The 19,048-nt window shown below is 36.3% G+C and overlaps 1 protein-coding gene across 2 annotated transcripts; it reads left to right on the top strand.

Moving 5' to 3' along the window:
- Positions 1-531: 531 nt before the first annotated feature.
- LOC125681875 (complement C1q-like protein 3) lies at positions 532-18,371 on the top strand. Of its 2 annotated transcripts, XM_056156395.1 has the most exons (4): positions 532-582; positions 1,138-1,190; positions 3,747-3,912; positions 17,915-18,371. In XM_056156395.1, exons 2-4 carry the CDS (start codon positions 1,188-1,190, stop codon positions 18,313-18,315), a joined length of 570 nt encoding a protein of 189 aa, XP_056012370.1. In that variant the 5' UTR covers positions 532-582; positions 1,138-1,187; the 3' UTR covers positions 18,316-18,371. The 2 variants fall into 2 exon arrangements, with proteins under 2 accessions (XP_056012370.1, XP_056012369.1); XM_056156394.1 differs by lacking the exons at positions 532-582; positions 1,138-1,190 and adding an exon at positions 2,772-2,822.
- The last annotated feature ends 677 nt before the right edge of the window (positions 18,372-19,048 follow it).

Genomic DNA, 19,048 nt, shown 5'->3' with positions numbered 1-19,048 from the left:
CCAATTGTCAGTATGTCCAATGAGTACTAGAGATCGTCAGGATGTATTTAACTTCATGATTACTCGAAATCTTCAGGATATATTTAGACTATTGATTATTTGAGATATTTGATGTGTATTAGACCAATTTTTGGGGCGTGTTTAATAGGTCAATGATTACTCTCACAATCTTAAAGCATGGTACATTCAATGAGTATTTAGATCAATGGTCACTCAAGATTTTGAATGTCTATTTAGATCAATAGCGATTCAAGTTCTTCAGGGTATATTTAGATCAATGATTATTCGAAATGACTAATTACTTTCAAACAATAATGAGTATAATATATTACATGAAATAAGTTAACTTCGGTTCTGTTTAGTAACGATTAAGTGAGCAAGAATTTCATACATCAGCAATAATATTCTCAGCTGTTGTAGAGTCAATTTCAAGTTGATGTCAATTTGATATTTCTCTACGAGGAGCAAGTGTTTAATATTTCAGAACATTTATGAGAAAAGAAGGATAATAAAAACAAAATCAGTATATAAATAACTGTCAAAAATTAAATTATTAGTAGTTTCATCTGAACCACACCTCGGGTAAGTTTGTTATCAGTACATGTATAACGAGATCACTTCGATGATGATAAGGTTAGGTATGCAAAATTGACTATACAATGTATTAGTAGAGCTATATAGTCCATTGATAAACTGAGGGGTTCTCGCATTACAATTTCGATTTTCCGATTGATTTGAAAAGATAGTTTATTGAAAAGTTTATTGTCATTGAAACGTTTAGTAAATCATCATATCTGGAAAAAGTGTATGTAAAGATGCCGAATTTCACTTATGTGTTAAAAGTGCTTTGGTTCGAATAAAGACAAGATGAAATGTTATACAATTCATGATCTATAATTATTTCATTAGTCATGTAAAGAAAATGATATTTGATTGAGTGCAAAGTCCTCGGAGTAATCAATACATCACCAATTTTTATATAACGTTATTGCAAGTTCTGCTCTTGAACAAAATAAGTATAAGTAAATGCACACTTTTCAGGTTGTTGCGTCACTTAATATTAAATATTGTGATTTGAAAATTCAACTGTCTACAATAGACTTTGAATAACCAAACAACAGTGCAATTCCATTTCAGGTATATCATCACACGACAAACTCAGTAGTAATTAACAAAACATCTTTGAAATGGTAAGAATAATGATGTTTCGGTGTATGGGAAGATTACATGCTTTGAAAATGCATTATCATGAACATGTCAATATTTCTCAATTACTGCCCAAGTTTTCTGCCCAATTGCGTGCTTTTTCAGAAATAGGCTCAACAGTTCTCTTTTACATTAAAAAAGAAATATTGTTATCAAAAGATGAAATTTTTCAACTCTAAGTATTTGTAATATTTCAGTCAATAAGACGAACAATTTAGAGTTACAAACGTTTTGGTAAATTTGAAATCGCAAAACTTTTCCACAATAAACAGCATCAAAACATTTCAACACTTTACACCACTATTCCTCATGATAAATGAAAGACTAGGTTCTTTTTTACATCATAGACAGTCATCCTTCAATTAAAACGGAACTCAGAAATATTCATGTTCCAAAAATTACTTTGATAAACACTACCATGCACAAGAATTCTGAAGTTGATATAAAGCTCACATACCCCACGTTACAACACTGTTTGACAATGCCTCACAAAATGAATAGTAATGCTATGCATTACTGATGGGCAAAGTCATCCATGATATAAATTTTTAATAGCCTTTTATATGCTTACCTCTACATCTCAATGTTTACTTGAATAGCAGCATGTTGGGAGTATTGAACAGGGGTTTTCAATTTGAAAAAAGGTATTTATAACAATGTCAATTTCAAAGGACAATTCAATGGAATTGAGTTCGATTATATTTCTATTCATTGTTTAATTTTATGTAATTTGTTACTTAAAATTCCACGAAATTGTTAGGGCCAATAAAACATTATTCTGGCTTATAAGATTGCCAATGTTATCAGTCAAAATACCTGACAGAGAAAAAAGTTTTCAAGAACTCTGTGAAATTTGTTTGACAAAAGTTGATTAAAACATTATATTTTCGCGCTAGTTCCATGTTGGAATGGGGCATAACTCCCAGAAAAATTAATGAATCAGAATTTCCTGGTAATATCCATATCTACACAGTGTGTCCTTATTAACTACAAAGTTTTACGAAATTCTGTTGAGCGGTCTCAAAGGCGTTTGCTGACAAGAAGGGTACTAACATACGGGCAAAAAAACATAGCCTCCGCAATTTGTTGCGTGGGGGTGTAAAAGTTGCTGGAGTTCCTCATTAATAATCTTTAAGTCTTTGGTAGCTCATTGCACTAAACGTTTGTTTCATAGATAGTTTAAACACTACGTTTCAAGCATGATTTCACCATCGATAGAGTAATTGAAACTCTCAATTATTTCATTTTATATGTTTTGTTTGCAAACAAGAGATTCAAGAGATTCTAGAATTCAGACTTGGTTTTGATTTGATGCATGGTATAAATATCTAATAAAAATTGCAAATAAGATTATGCAGATTGCTCCATTTCCCCGATCAAAATATAGGATTATTGGCAAGTTTATCGGTCAACAGGGTTTGCTTATTCCTCTTATGACACTTGATCTCACCTTTTTTTTCAGGGGTGCATGTTTGTCCCACCCTGATTTTTTAATTTGTTATTGGATTGATAAGATTGATCAATCTTTGTTATAATTTTTTCCATTGCCTTTTCATCAAGCTGAGAAATTTGGTGTGACGTTTCCTAATCAATGTGGCCACGACTGGCTCTTATTGGTACGGAATGTATAGTACTGAACGCAATGATGACTATTACACGTCCATATACTGAATTTAGTAATTAGATCAACAATGATATCGACTATTGATTTTATTCGCGCTGATGTAGTCATCATTGCGTTAATATTCTATAAATATAATTACAATGAATATTCATCAAAATACAGCGCGAATAAAATCAATAGTCGATATCATTGTTGATCTAATTACTAAATTCAGTATATGGACGTGTAATTCAGTATTGAAGCATGTATTTTGATGAATATTCATTGTAATTATATTTATAGAATATTTATTCTTATTTGAATATATATTTATTGTTATGTTGAAAAAGTTATACATTGCATTTACGATTATCTATATGGTCATTATAACGACCTATGTACACACCAGAGGTAGGATCAGGTGTCGGACGGGGGGGGGGGGGGGGGGGGGGGGGGACGGCCCAACTGGCACTAAATACGCCAGAGAGCATCCGACTCCACGAAAGTATACTCCTGTACATCAAGAATCAATGTGTTGGTTTATCAATAAAGAAAGAGAAGAAATTTATACTAATTTCTAAAATAATATACATCGTCAGAATGAAATATTTTGTGTCGTAATGCTTCAATTGATATTTCATTTTGCAGGTTTTAATGCTTAAGACTATTACAATTTAAAAAGCTTCCAGGTCCAGCAGAAAATATTTTCAATACTGTCTTCGAAAAATTAAATTCAAATTTTAAACTGCAGACTACATTTTCCCTTTTATTTATATTGATACTTCCAAGTTTATTAGAATGCTATTCGAAACATCGTCATTAGTATTGTATTATCTTCACTTGTAAAATGAAGTACTTTTAAACTACATTCCTGATTTTTTTTTCAACTAGACAAAACTGACCTACAAGCAAGTCTCACGAAATGTATCTGTTTCAGAAAAGTACATACAGCACGGGACTTTTGTGGTTGATGTTTTACATATATGCAACTGTTAATGGCGATTGTAATAGAGGAATTGCCACGAGAATGATTAAAGACCAGCTGAAAACTTTGGAGAACTCTGTTAACATGGCGGTGGATGATAATTCCTGCTGCAACCCAAGTATGTCTCACTAAATGTATTCGCGTGTGTTTTTAGCCTTGCAAGGGTCTGCTATCTATGATAATTAATATATGATGCTTGTATCGACATTATTCAAACTTTTGGATATATTACATGAAATGTAAATGAATACAATATGATATCATTACATGCATATGTATACTTAATTCTATGTCGTTTTATTTCTTTCACGCCCATTCAAGAAGTTTAATATGATCCCTTGAGGATCCGGGATAGGATAGATCCTCAGTACCCCTTGCTTGTCGTAAGAAGCGACTAAATGGAGTGGTCCTTCCGATGAGACCGCAAAAACTAGACCCCGTGTCACAGCAGGTATGGCACGATAAAGATCCCTCCTGCTCAAAGACCCTAAGCACCTAACATAGGCCTAAATTTTGCAGCCCTTCACCGGCAATGGAGACGTCTTAACATGAGTGAAAAATTCACGGGCGGGTCGTTAAACAATAATAGTGGAATTTTCCCCTATTATAGCCAGATTACCCTTGGGAAAACCTACTGTATACCGATACTAAATATATTTTCATGCCTGGTAAGATCACGCTAAACAATATGCATTCAATCAATCACTCATATAGAAACGATTCCAACATTAAATGATTGATTACTATAGATTTTGAATTGTGTATGGTGCACAAAGCGGTGGGAGTGAGAGTTCTGTATCCGTCAACACCTGTCGTGATATGGTACTTCTGAATTTAGGTTATACAAAGGGTATATGAAATACCAGTGGTTCTAGTATCTACACGTAATACAGGGGAAATGGCAAAATAGCTGTCACTACCCATCCTAAACGTCTTAGATCAGACGCGGCTCCGAGATCTGGAGTCGAATCTGGAACTTCCCCATTGCGAAGCGAACGACCTACCCACTAGGCTACCGTAACCGATGTTATGTAGAAGTCTTTGTCGCTAGTCATCTAATTAGCTATAGAGCACTTTTACTATCAAGTTCTTTTTCCACACAGCAAGCTGGTAAGATAGTCAGATTTCCCTCTATCATAGCCAGATTACCCGTTGGGGAAAACCTACTGTTTGCCAGTACGAAATATATTTTCAACCTTATTTTCATGCCTGGTAAGATCATTCTCTGCAATTATATGCAATATTTGAAAAGAAATTGACTATCTTTTGATCAAGTATACATATTATTTCCACTATGAAACCAATTCATTTCATGAAAAAGTATATTCTTTAATTCATCGCGAATAAAGGTCGTGTAAAGTGTTGAAAAGTCATACGTTTTGATGTTATTGATTTGCGAAAAGATTGCGATTTCAAATTCACTAGAAGTCCTTTAGAAATTTTTTAAGAATCCACATTGCATTTACACCACTTTTAGCATATGTTGTGTCACAGTACGTTTGAAGTTGTTTCTCCTTCACAGATGTTAATATTTTTGTGAGGAGCAAAGATAGGGGCCTGGTGAAACATTTACTCGATCCAGGAATCCAGTATAGGTACAATAATTCAGATTCATTCCATTGACTGGTATATTAAATGTGTCTAAAACTGTAGCTGGATTTTTAAAAAAAAATTATCTTTTGAAAGGGCAGTTGGAGTATAAGTAGGATGTGGAATCAATACCAAGTTCGTTAAAATACAATTGTAACTAGTTCTAATTGTAACGGGGACCGTTACATATGTTCCCCAAACCTCCCCCAATTAAAAAGTGATGTCCTTGTGAATCTATAGCAAAAAATCATTTTATTTTAGCCTTTAATTACATGTAGTACGTTCAATATGGTCATTTCAGTACCAAAAAATGAAAGAAAGCGTTGCACGCGCATACACGCGCACGCGTGTATGATTCCGAAATTTTGTTGATGTCGTTCAACAGGCATGTGTATCATATACCCACAGTGTGAATTTCATAACGTTTCCACCAAATACAAGGAAGTTATAGCGATTTTAAAATCGTCCAATCAGAATTCAGCACACGTGCATGCACGTACTGAGCAGTAATTCTAACCACAGCAATTTGTAAGGAGTACCAAGACACATCTAAACCATTAATATCAATAGAATTTGATGAAAAACAAAAACGTTATCGTCCTTTAAAAATTGAACATTTAAAAAACGTTGCACGCGCATGCGCGTGTGCGTTGGCATTTTTTTGTTACACCAATATATAGATACACATATTGTCTACGTATGCTGTGAATATCATCTCATTCGCTTCATAAATAAGAGAGTTACAAACGTTTTAGTATTATCCAATCAAAATGAAGCGCACGTGCATGCGCGTGTAAATTGGTAATTTCGACCATGCAAATCAGTTAAGGGTCTCAATATCTACCTATGATATGAATTTCAAGCCATTTCAATGAACAACAAAAAAGTTAGACTGATTCCAAAGTTAGCGTACAAATTTTGTAATGCGCGTGCACGCGCATGCGTGCGCGTGCTGACAAAATAACTATTATATTTCATATGTACAAATGATATACTATCATCCTATTTAGGTTTTATATCGCTTCCTTCAATATTCTGATTTTCCATTTTTTGTACCAAAATTGCAATGCACGTGCGCGCGCGTGCATGCACGTGCAGACAAAATGACTATCACTATGCACATCTACAAACGCTATACTATCATCCTGGAAAGTTTCATATTGATCCCTTTTGCAGTTTCTGAGAACACTACCTGTGCAATTATTTATTGCGATCCAAAACCCCCGGAGAGGGTACAAGACTGTAACAAATAATACAATAATAAATTGTACATTTAAAATACAACAATACAGTTATATCATAAACATGTGTTTCCTAAAGCAGTCGGAACAGTTTTCAATAATAAGACAAATTGCCCCAAAATAATAGCAAAGGGTATGAAATTACATTAAACGCCATTTTGATACATGTTATACACAGCGTCCTTGATAACCAAAGTAAGAATCATGAAATTTTACATTAAAATCACCTACAACACAGCTGACAGATAATATGCATACTAAATGAACATTATTTAAGGTTATAAAATCAGGGATGCATCAAAATACTTACTCCGTGCAGAGCCAAACACCTATTTCTAAATAAAAACATATTTGTCCCATGTGCTTTTTGGCGTACATCCGGGTGAGTAAATTTCTAAAGTACAAAACCAAAATGGTCAAACATAAAAATCCGGAATTGTGTAACACTACACTCCCCTCCTGATTTTACTAAAAATCACTATTATTTAAAGGTTTACCAAGAAAAGAATATTCCATACAGAGAATTAAGACACAATTAAAATGACAAAAATTGTGTCCCACATTTAAAAAAGGAAAATTAATTTACAAAAAAGTTATCATAAGTCTGACAATTCAAATACTTGCAAATTTTTACAAACATCAACTGTTCAAAATGACTTTATTGAGTCACTGAGAAAGTAACAGCACAAGTTGATGAATTGGACGAATATATGTTTTCCTGTCCTTTCCAATACGAATTTGGACTTTCCGTACACGATTGTCCTCACTGGGGTAAATTTGCTCGACGATAGCTATGGGCCAACTATTTCTGTGTGCTTGGTCATCTCGCATAAGAACTATATCCCCTACTTTAAGGTCGCTTTCAACAGATGTCCATTTGCGTTTGACTTGAAGTCCGGAAAGATATTGCTCACGCCACTTTTTCCAGAACTCCTGTGCAAGATAAACAACATGTTTCCATTGGGCGCGATACGCATCTTTGATATTAAGTTCAGGTAGGTCATTAGGAAGAGAATCTATCTTCTGTGTGAGCAGAATGTTGGGTGTCAGTACGGCGGAATCCTCAGGATCTGACGAAACAGGAATTATGGGCCTTGAATTAATGATGGAACATACTTCTGCCATGAACGTAGTAAGTATCTCATGAGTGATTCCTTTGGAGTTGGTGCGCAATAACATTGCATCCAAAATTCTTCTGGTTGTCCCGATCATCCTTTCCCACGCTCCTCCAAAATGTGAAGCATGGGGAGGGTTAAAAACCCATGTCACACGGTTTTGGTTTAAGAATGTTCTCACAGAAGGGTCCTCTACAAAAATAGAATCTATCCCCATTTCTTGAGCAGCTCCAACAAAGTTGGTCCCTCGATCTGATCGAAATTGTCGAACTGGGCCTCTTATTGCTATAAACCTTCTAGCTGCGTTTATAAATGAAGAGCTACTAAGTTCTTCTACCACTTCAATGTGTATAGCACGGCACACAAGGCAGGTGAATATTATTCCCCATCTCTTCGGATTGAGCTGACCACCCCTAGAACGTCTGACAACAACAGTCCATGGGCCAAAAGTGTCCACACCCACGAAAGTGAATGGTGGTGAAGGCGTAATTCTCTCCTCTGGTAAATCTGCCATAACTTGTTCACCAAATCTTCCTCTGAGTTTTCTGCATAAAATGCATCGATATATGTGGGAAGTAACTTGTCGTTTCATTCCTATGATCCAGTATCCCGATGTTCGAATTTTACCTTCCGTGAGGTGACGTCCTTGGTGTTGAACACCTTCGTGACAATGACGAATGATAAGCTCTCCAATGTGGTGCTTTCTTGGAATTATGACTGGATGAAAGTCTAATGCATCTGCTGCTTTATAACGTTTTAAACGTCCTCCCACGCGCAATATACCATTGTCATCTAGAATTGGGGTAAGTGGAAGAATAGCACTTGACTTTGGGATATTCCTCCCCTCCTTAAGAGCACTAATTTCCTTAGAAAAACATGACCATTGAACTTCTTTCAACACAAATATCTCTGCTTCTAACAGTTCATGGCTTGTAAATGTTGATCCAAATGGTTTGGATTGTTCAAGTGAATTTGAGAAATACTTAGCCAATCGTTTCAAATGAGCAATTGCACGAAGAAGTGCATAGAGATCGGAAAATCTTTCAAAGCGGTGAACACCTAGAGTGTTTTGTGAAGCGCAAGTGGTTTTAGAAGCATTTATCAAGGGTCTGACTTCGATATCAGAACTTGGCTCAATCAACTGATAGTCTATGGCAGATGTCACAGCTGAACTGATGTCATGTAAAAACGTAGGTCCTTGGATCCAAGCACATTGGGTAATGTCGGTTGCAGCAATAGATCGTGTGGCAATATCGGCTGGATTTTCTTCTGATGATATATAAGTCCATTGGTTTGGAGATGTTGACTGACGGATCATATCCACACGATTATTGACGTAGACATAAAAACGACGACGTTCGTTATTTATATATCCCAACACAATTTTACTGTCCGTGTACATAGTCGTGGAGTCAAGGTCAAATGACAAGTGCTGAGTAACAGTATCCTTGATATTGCATGCAAGTACTGCCGCACATAATTCTAAGCGCGGAATGGTATGACCATGTGTGGGCGCTACTCTGGACTTGCCATGTACAAAACTTATGTGATGGTCTCCATTAACGTCAAAAATCCTGAGGTAAGCTACTGCACCTATAGCCCTAGAAGATGCATCGGAGAATACATGTAGTTCTCTGCGGGTGACCTGATTGGACACAAGATTAGCGTAACATCTAGGTATGACGACTGATTCAAGGTTTATTAGCGATTCCTTCCAGTCCCTCCAACGTGTAGAGAACTCCTGAGAAAGTGGTTCATCCCAGTCGGTTACTGTAGACATAACATCTTGGAGAATGAACTTCCCTCCGATAGTCACTGGTGACACAAACCCAATAGGGTCGTATAAACTGTTGATAGTAGCTAATAGACCCCTTTTTGTGAATGGTCTGTCATTGCAATATACTCGAAAAGTGAAAGAGTCTTTGAATACGTCCCAACTTACTCCTAAACTGCGATGTAAGGATGCCTCACTTAAGTCTAGATTAATGTCGATGACCTCCTTGGCAAGGTCTTCCGTAGGGAAGGACTTGATCACATTAAGAGAATTTGATGATACTTTGTGCAACCGAATGTTTCCTTCCTCCTTCAAGGTAGTCTGAGTACGAGAGAGTATACTAATGGCTTCTTCACAGGTGTCTACAGACATTAAAGCATCGTCAACGTAAAAGTTGTTGAGAACAAAGCTTTTCACATCTTCATCTGCTGTAGATACACATTTGCGGAGTCCAAATGTTGCCACTGCCGGCGAAGGACTGTTGCCGAACACATGTCTTGTCATACGGTACTCTATCATCTCCTGACTTGGTTCATTGTCCTTGTACCACATGAACCTAAGGTAGTTACGATGGTCATCGGGGACAGAGAAGCGATAGAACATTTGCTCTATATCAGCTGTTATCGCCACAGGGCCTTGTCTAAATCGCAGAAGAATTCCTAGGAGTGAGTTCACTAAATCTGGTCCTGTTAAAAGAACATCATTAAGACTGACGCCTCCATATTTTGCAGATGAGTCAAATACGCAGCGAATATTCCCAGGTTTTTTGGGATGATACACAGCGAAAAGTGGTAAATACCAACATTCAGTACTGGCATGCAATTCCGGTGCTTCTTCAGCATGTTCGCAATCAAGAATTTTCTTCATAAAGCCTACAGCGTGTTTCATTTTTTCAGGGTTTCGACGCAAATTTGCATCCAACATGCGAGCTCTTTTCATTACTTGTGGCTTATTGTTAGGAAGATATTGACGGTTTTGCCGGAAAGGCAATGGAGCTGTCCAACATCCGTCCTGACCTTTATACATTTTCTTGTCCATAATTTCTAAAAATTGCTTGTCTTCATATGAAAGACCTGGAGTATCATCATCCTTTCTTTTCTCAAAGATGTGATCATTTGCAACATGCATGTTACTCATGCAGGGTTGAAACATTGTCGTTCGTCCATCCTTCAATGTGAAAGTTTTCATAACAGATATTTCATCTGGTTTGTGGCTTGTACCAAGACACACATCGCCAATTATGACCCAGCCTAGCCGAAGTCTTTGTGCAAATGGTGCATGAATAGGCCCTAGTCTCTGTTCAAGAATGTGGTGTGCAGGCAGCAAGTCTCGTCCTAAAAGCAAGAGTATCTGGGATTCATCTCTTATAGGTGGTATAGCGTCCGCTAAGTCACTTAGATGTGAATGTACTTTTGCTGCTGATGGCGAGGGGATTTCATCTCTTTGATCCGGTATCTGATCACACTCAATAAGCGTGGGTAGTTTCATCTTACATGATGAATCGAATGACTCAATGATAAGGTTAGAGCACCTACGGCCATACTCTGTTGACAATCCAGAGCAAGATGAAAGAGAATATGGCAATTCAGGTCCTGATATTCCAAAATGATCAAAGAGTGATGATCTCGCTAATGAACGATTACTCTGTTCATCGATTATCACATATAATTCAAGAGCACGGTCTCGCTGTCCATCTTGGTAAACTCGAGCAAGTAATGTTTTGGCACATGATCTGCTTGATCCTGATAAGGTTGTATACCTTGTGGTCACTTCATGTTCCAGTGATGACAAACAGTTATTCGTTTGTTCCATAAACTGAATCCTGTCCTCATGTAAGGCTGTCGGATGAGTAGACTTACATATACCACATTTCACAGTTGAACGACAGTGTTTTGCTAAGTGAGGCTTGTGGCCACAACACTTGAAGCACAGTCCCTTACTGGAGAGAAATTCCTTCCGCTCCTGTATTGGTTTTTGACGAAATTGGAAGCACTTATTTAGGCTATGAGATGTTTTATGCAAGGGGCATAGTGGTCCTTTGACTTCCTGTTCTGTAGGTATGTCAACTTTTTTCACGCTTACAGAGATGGGGCGTGTACCATATTCACTTTTCACTTGTTTCGATTTGTATGAGTCCTCAAATGCAAATGAAGGATCATTTTTTCGTCTAGCCATCTTTTCCAGAAAAGTCACAAACACGTGAAATGGTGGGTATGCTGTATCATTTTCCTCCTTGTATCTACTAGCCTCTGTAGTCCACCTCTCTTGCAACTGATATGGAAGCTTAGCTACAATCAAATTAACTCCTGCTGATGAGTCATATGATGCAAATAAGTTTTTGAATTGATCCTCATTCTTCAGTGAGTCAATCTCTACCACAATATCAACAAGTTCATACAGACGCTTGAAGTCTTTGTTTGTAATTTTCGGAAAAGATAACAGTTTCTGTTTGACGGAAGATTCGACCATCTCAGGTCGCGCATAACGATCTGACAATCTCTGCCAAATTCTGTCTTTAGCACAATTTGGGTCACTGTAATTTGCAGAGCGAATAGTTATTGCTGACTTCTTTGACTCTGGTCCTAAGTAACGAATAAGCAGATCTACTTCCTCTGCTGCACTAAGGTTGAGTTCACTCACTACATCTCGGAATGTTTTTTTCCAGGAACCAAATGATTCAGGTCTATCATCAAAATCATGGATTCTTTTCAGCAGCATATCTTTTTTCACAATATATTTCGAAAACTCGATGCAGATATTTTCCTCCCTCTTCACAAATGGTGTAGCTTCAGGGTTGAGAGGAGTATCATTTTTCGGCAGAACTCTGTTGGCATTCATATCTAGAGCACAATCATTACGAGTCTTGTATTCATTAACAGGGTGATCCGCGAGAACTGGTACTCGAATTTGTGAAATGTTTGTTTGAGATAAATGTTCATGATCCTGTAACTGGACATCATGTACATACTGTCTAGTTCGCGTTTTAACAGTATTTGATAATTCAGGGTCACTCACACTTGAATTCGAATCTGCCACATCGAGAAATTCATCCATTGCACTAAGACCTTGCGCACATTCTTCTAACTGCCTTTCACTTTCAAGAATCTTTAGTTTGGCATTCAGATTTGCTTGTTCTCTAAGAATATCAGCTTCCTTTTCAGCAAATTTTAATCGAACACGAGCTTCCTCTAATTTGGCCTTTTGTTTCACATACAGGGAGCTGACATGTGAATGTGTTGATGACAAATGTTTCGATTTGGCACTTAAGTGTGACTTAATAGATTGTGCCTTTGAATGAGAATTTTCCTTCCTAATGGGGGATGACTGTTTGTTCATGTTAGGTTCAGTAAAAACAGGAACTATTTTATCCAGACTTTCACTCTTCATGTGCTCTGTTTTAAGTGGATCATGTGTTGATTTCCACTCCAGTTCTTTTATCTTGTCATGAATAAAAGACATCAAAACTTCTTTCATGGAATGTGCATTATTTTTCTCAGTGTCACTTTGCTCTGATCGTACACTGACAAGATAGTCACAAAATTCAGTGTAAACATTTAAATAATGTTCAGATTGTTGCTTAAGTTCATTTATCACTGCAACAGGGGGATAAGATACTGCCGAGGCAATGATAGAGTCCAATGTTTGTTGTATTTCATGTAATGAAAGTTTATATTTCTTAACATGACCTTCATAAACCTCAAGTCCTTTGTCTGTGAGCGAGCGTTGTTGTCGCAGCTCTGTTTTCTCAGAAACACCGCCGGATGCCATCATGAGAATTCCAGGGAATCCGTGAAGTTGGTTCTATTAGGATCTTGTACTGTGCAATTATTTATTGCGATCCAAAACCCCCGGAGAGGGTACAAGACTGTAACAAATAATACAATAATAAATTGTACATTTAAAATACAACAATACAGTTATATCATAAACATGTGTTTCCTAAAGCAGTCGGAACAGTTTTCAATAATAAGACAAATTGCCCCAAAATAATAGCAAAGGGTATGAAATTACATTAAACGCCATTTTGATACATGTTATACACAGCGTCCTTGATAACCAAAGTAAGAATCATGAAATTTTACATTAAAATCACCTACAACACAGCTGACAGATAATATGCATACTAAATGAACATTATTTAAGGTTATAAAATCAGGGATGCATCAAAATACTTACTCCGTGCAGAGCCAAACACCTATTTCTAAATAAAAACATATTTGTCCCATGTGCTTTTTGGCGTACATCCGGGTGAGTAAATTTCTAAAGTACAAAACCAAAATGGTCAAACATAAAAATCCGGAATTGTGTAACACTACACTACCGGACAAAAAAGTTCCGGAGAAAAAGAATAATAACTAGACACTCATTACTAGTAATGAGTAGGTCTTCCGTTAGACAACTTCCGGTTAAGAGCTTTCTATTCCTACAAAAACCATTTGAATGTATCAGAAAATGTGCCTTAACAATGAATGAGAAATGTATTATCGAAATTTTTACTCCTTTCTCGTAACTTCCGGTGACGACCGGAAGTACTATTCAGATGCGTTTTCCTATAAATGAGAGCGACTCTTTACTGTTGATATTCCCTGAGAATTTCACGTCTCTATCTGAAAGAGTTCTCAACAAAAAGAAGTAGACTAAAGAAAGAAAAAGTAGTAGGTTACTACCGACCGGAAGTCAATTTTGAAAAACAAAATTATCAAAACTTTAGAAGTTGATACTTTTATTAAGACATGTGAAAATCATATGAAAGACTTCAAATATAAGCGAGATTTATGGGGACAAAGAGACGAAAAGTAAAAAGTCATTTTATCAAGAAACCGGAAGTAGTCGTTTTGACTACCGACAGAGTCAATATTCTTTTGACACTTTGAAAGAGAGTTAATAAACTAGTATAGGTTTCAATTTAAAGGAAAAAGTTTGAAATTTGCGATTCTTTCCCTCACTTCCGGTGACGACAGGAAGTGAGGGTCGACATGTTCAACCCCCTACTGCACTCTTACAAACGGAGATTGATCATCCCTGAATATTTGATGAACCTATATTTTACCTTTTCGAAGTAAAATGCTGGACAAAATTCCTTTTGAGAAACAGAAAATCGGCCATATTTTCCGACCGGAAGTGAATTTTGTAAAAACAAAAATAATTATAGCAAGGTCATTTCATCAGACATTATTCCTGAAAATATCAAGAAAATATATCCAGACTCGAAGAAATCGGAAAATCAACATTTTTTCAAATACTTCCGGTAGAGACCGGAAGTGACGGATGAAAAAATTGAATGTATGTGTACATTGGACTAATGTTAGTTGATCAACTCTAGAAGTTTCAAGCATCTATCTATATTCATTATTGAGAAAGTGAAAAGACAATGTTTGAATATGTCCACCCCATATCTCACGACCGGAAGTGAATTTTACAAAAATATTTATATATACTGTAGACATTTATAGTATCTATAACATATATAAAATTCAAATCATTAACTTGTTTCATGACCGAGATTTATGGCACTGAAAAATGAGAGAATGAATAGTCTTTCTTTGATATAACCGGAAGTTGGAAATTCAACTTCCGGTGGGGTCAACATTTTTTGAGAATTAGAACGAGACCTAGAAAACCGATATAGGTTTCAATTTGAAAGAAAAAAGTTTGAAATTTATGATTCATTAATCACTTCCGGTGACGACCGGAAGTGACGGCCGACATTCTTAACCCCCTCCTGCACGCCTACAAAGTGAGATCTATTCACTCTGAAAATTTGGTGACTCTATCTTTTACTGTTTCTGAGAAAAACGCTAGACAACGAAAACAGCTAATAAGCCGTATTTGCCGACCGGAAGTGAATTCTACAAAAATATTTGACGTTACTCTAGACATTTATAGTGACTATAATATATGTAAAACTCAACTCATTAACTAGTTTCATGACCGAGATAGTTTTAGGGGTCATCCCCTTAATTCCTTAAAAAGGGGTGTAAAACAAAATTTGAAGATGGCATATTGTTTAGAGTTACATTCTGACCAATTTGTATTATGCTTTACAAAATATTTTCCGTTTAAGAGATAGAAAGAATGACATTTTTATACATTATTCCTCTTAAAACCCCTACTTATATAATCAATGATCATTTTGCTGAAGTCATCAGTTGCAAATCGTTACAACAAAGAATTTTGCTTTAAGGTAGTTCCACCCTCCTGTGACATCATAAGATTTTGCAAAGTCAATGATTTGATAAAATTTATGCATGCCAGAAACATACATTTTGAAGGAGTCTTTTTAAATAGTTATTGTAAAAAATCTTGTTAACCATAAAATATTTCAAACGTCTAGGTTATATATGAATAATCAATTATATGTTTCAATCAATTAAATCCAAGGACAATAACTCTGTTTTCATTAAATTATTTATCAAGTTCATTATGCTATAGATTTTCTGTATTTTTCACAAACAATTTGTATATTTTTTAAAGAAACAGATTCATGAAATTGTCGTGAATACTTTTATATCACTATAACCAGTTTTTGTAAAATTTGGTAACGCTGTTAAAAGAAAATTGCAATTTTCTAATGTTGATAACGGGTATATGTGTCCTAATTGATAGAAAAAAATTATTAATACCACAACATACTAATTTTATCATTTTTATTTGAACCTATAATTCTAGAACGGTGGAATTACCTTAATAATGCTTCACACATTCTTTTTAGGTTTTAAAATATTCAGAAAATACTTTCGACCACATTCAGACCTTTGTTTCAGGATCTGGCCCATAAAATTGGATATCGGCAAAAGCATCTTTTCATTATCTGCAACTTTTGTTATATGTCTTTACAAAGTATTTACGTATTAAAAGATATTAACGAAAATGTATCAAAAATTGCACACACAAATTTGTCGCACATTTTCGAGTCCAGGTGAGCTTTGGTGCCTTTTGTAACCAACAAATCGTAATACGCTTTATGTTTCATCTATCAAGTCTCCTCTACAATCGCTGAAAATTTAAAGTTGATATCTTCCATAGTTTTAAATAACACTCGAGGACAAAGTGACCCTCTGAAAGTTAATATCGTACGTAATACGCGACGTAATCAAAATCGGAAAAAAGTTTCGAGTTCAAGTAAATATCTACCATAACTGAAAATTTTACAAAAATCGGTCGACACATATCCGGGAAATCGCGCCCATAAAATTTTGTTTAAAAATATTAGAGAAAAAACGTTACAATAACAATAAGGTCTTCCTTTGGAAACGGAAGACCTTAGTAATAATAGATAAAAAAAAGTTACAATAACAGTAAGATCCGTTAGAAACGGACGACCTTAATAATAGAGGAGGAAACTCACAATAACAATAAGGTTTTCCGTTGCAAACGGAAGACCTTAATGATAACTGATGTAGTACCATCGTGTATCCTAATGCAAAGCAGGAAAATTCGGCCATACTGCTTGAATGGGAGAAACTAATAATTATCATAACAATACCGGCGTTGCAACCGATACTACGTGATAATGCAAGGTTCTGATTATTACAAAACATTAAAACTGTTTGTAAGTAACATACACATTGCACGCATAAACAGCAATACTAGATATATATAATTCCCCACCCTCTCTTTCTATATAATTAAATTGGTTATGTACATTTAAATGGCATGTCTAGCTAGTTCACATTCAGCAGAAACTGGTTCAATATTTTCAGTTAAGAAACCATGATAATTTGTTTTCATCGTCTAATTTAGCAAAGTTACAACAGTGTTTTGGATCACATTCATCGTATCCTCTCTGCATACTATATACCATTGATTGTACGTTGTTTAACGTCCCTCTCGAAAGTTTTTCACTCATATGGAGACATCATCATTGTCGGTGAAGAGCTGCAAAATTTAGGACAATGCCCGGCGCTTATGGCCTTTGAGCAGGGATATTTACTGTGCCACACCTAATGTGATACGGGGCGTCGATGTTTTTAAGTCTCATCCGAAGGACCACCTCATTTAGTCGCCTTTTACGACAAGCAACGGGTACTGAGGACTTATTCTAACTCGGAATTCCCCACGGGAATGCATACAATAATTTAGACACCCAAAACGTATAACAGCTTCTCATCATATATCTGCAGAATTATCTACACCATTGATATCACTGAGCAAATGTCATCAGTCCATCACTTAGATAATGATTCGTATATTTAAGAATGGTAGTCGACAAAGTCTAAAGACCGATATAATTTCTTTACATAATGATCGAACAAGGCAATGTACAGGGTTTCAATGTACCCATTGGATACAATTCCTTTAAAAGATACATTTCTACCATGCACAAAGTTTTTAATTCCTTGAAGATTTTGCAAACATTCGCTACCTTTAACTTTCTTCCTCGTGTATTTTACTTTGTAGAACCGAAAATACCTGTAGCATTCCACGCCGAGCTTGGCTCTAACAGAATTTACAAAGGCGGTTCAGTCTGGGTCTTTGACAATGTCGTCACCAACGTAGGAAATGCGTACAATCCAAAGACGGGGAAGTTCACCACGCCAAGTAAAGGTATCTATCTGTTCAACTGGTACACTCTCAGTAACCCTGGTAAAGTGTCACATGCAGGGTTATACGTAAATGGGAAGATGAAAGGAAGACAGGCCTCAAATAACCAAGGCAATGACAAAAAGTATATTACTGCTGGTAGCAGCATCGTCCTGGCTCTGGAGAAGGGAGATTTAGTATATATCATGGATGCTCACGGAAGAACATCAGATGTGAAAAGCTCTTGGACAGCCTTTGGTGGTGTGCAACAGGGCTGACATGCATAACAACCAGTTGTTTATCTACTTCCTTCAATAAAGGTTTATCTAAATTATTTCCGATTTTATTTTCATATGCCCGTACAACTGGTCCAGAGACAAACTTATTCTAAATTTATCAATACAATATAAATTAACAAGGTTATGCAATTTGGTATAACAATGTTCAGGTGTCTGTAGGATTGATTGATTGATGTTTTCCGCCACACTCAACAATATTTCAGCTATCTGGTGGCGCCCATTTTTTTTATTGGTGGAAGAGATAACCCAGATACAATGTACCTGGGAAGAGACCACCGACCTTCCGAAAGTAAACTGGGAAACTTTCTCACTTACCGGCGCGAGCGAGATTCGAATCCGCACCGACAGAGGTGAGAGGCCGTGTGATTTTGAGCGCGATGCTCTAACCACTCGGCCACGGAGACCCCTTCTGTAGGAAGTACAGATTCAAAAAAGAATTAATTAGCTCTTGTGAGTGTGCTAATGGTACTGAGATATCTAAAGGCGTCTTGTAGTAATGATTTAAGGAGGAACTAGAGATATTTTTTTTATGAAAAACAAATGTCTCCCTAGGTCCCCAAATTGGAAGTGCTCCAAATCAAACATCCTCCCCTTAATGTACTGCATGGTATGGAGGAGAAAGCATGAGCAGGACCATTATGAACTCCGATAAGCCACATAGGAAAAGTGTTCAGGAAAAGTGTTCACAAACTATTTTACACCCTCCATCCCT

This window comes from Ostrea edulis, chromosome 2 (genome assembly GCF_947568905.1).
Source record: "Ostrea edulis chromosome 2, xbOstEdul1.1, whole genome shotgun sequence".
Classification (NCBI taxonomy): domain Eukaryota; kingdom Metazoa; phylum Mollusca; class Bivalvia; order Ostreida; family Ostreidae; genus Ostrea; species Ostrea edulis.
This window is presented reverse-complemented; position numbering and strand designations above follow the sequence as displayed.

Bases quoted from the DNA above. Each gene is read 5' to 3' on its own strand.
- LOC125681875 (XM_056156395.1), top strand. The intron at 3,913-17,914 runs GTATGTCTCACT...TTTACTTTGTAG, and splicing joins TAATTCCTGCTGCAACCCAA to AACCGAAAATACCTGTAGCA.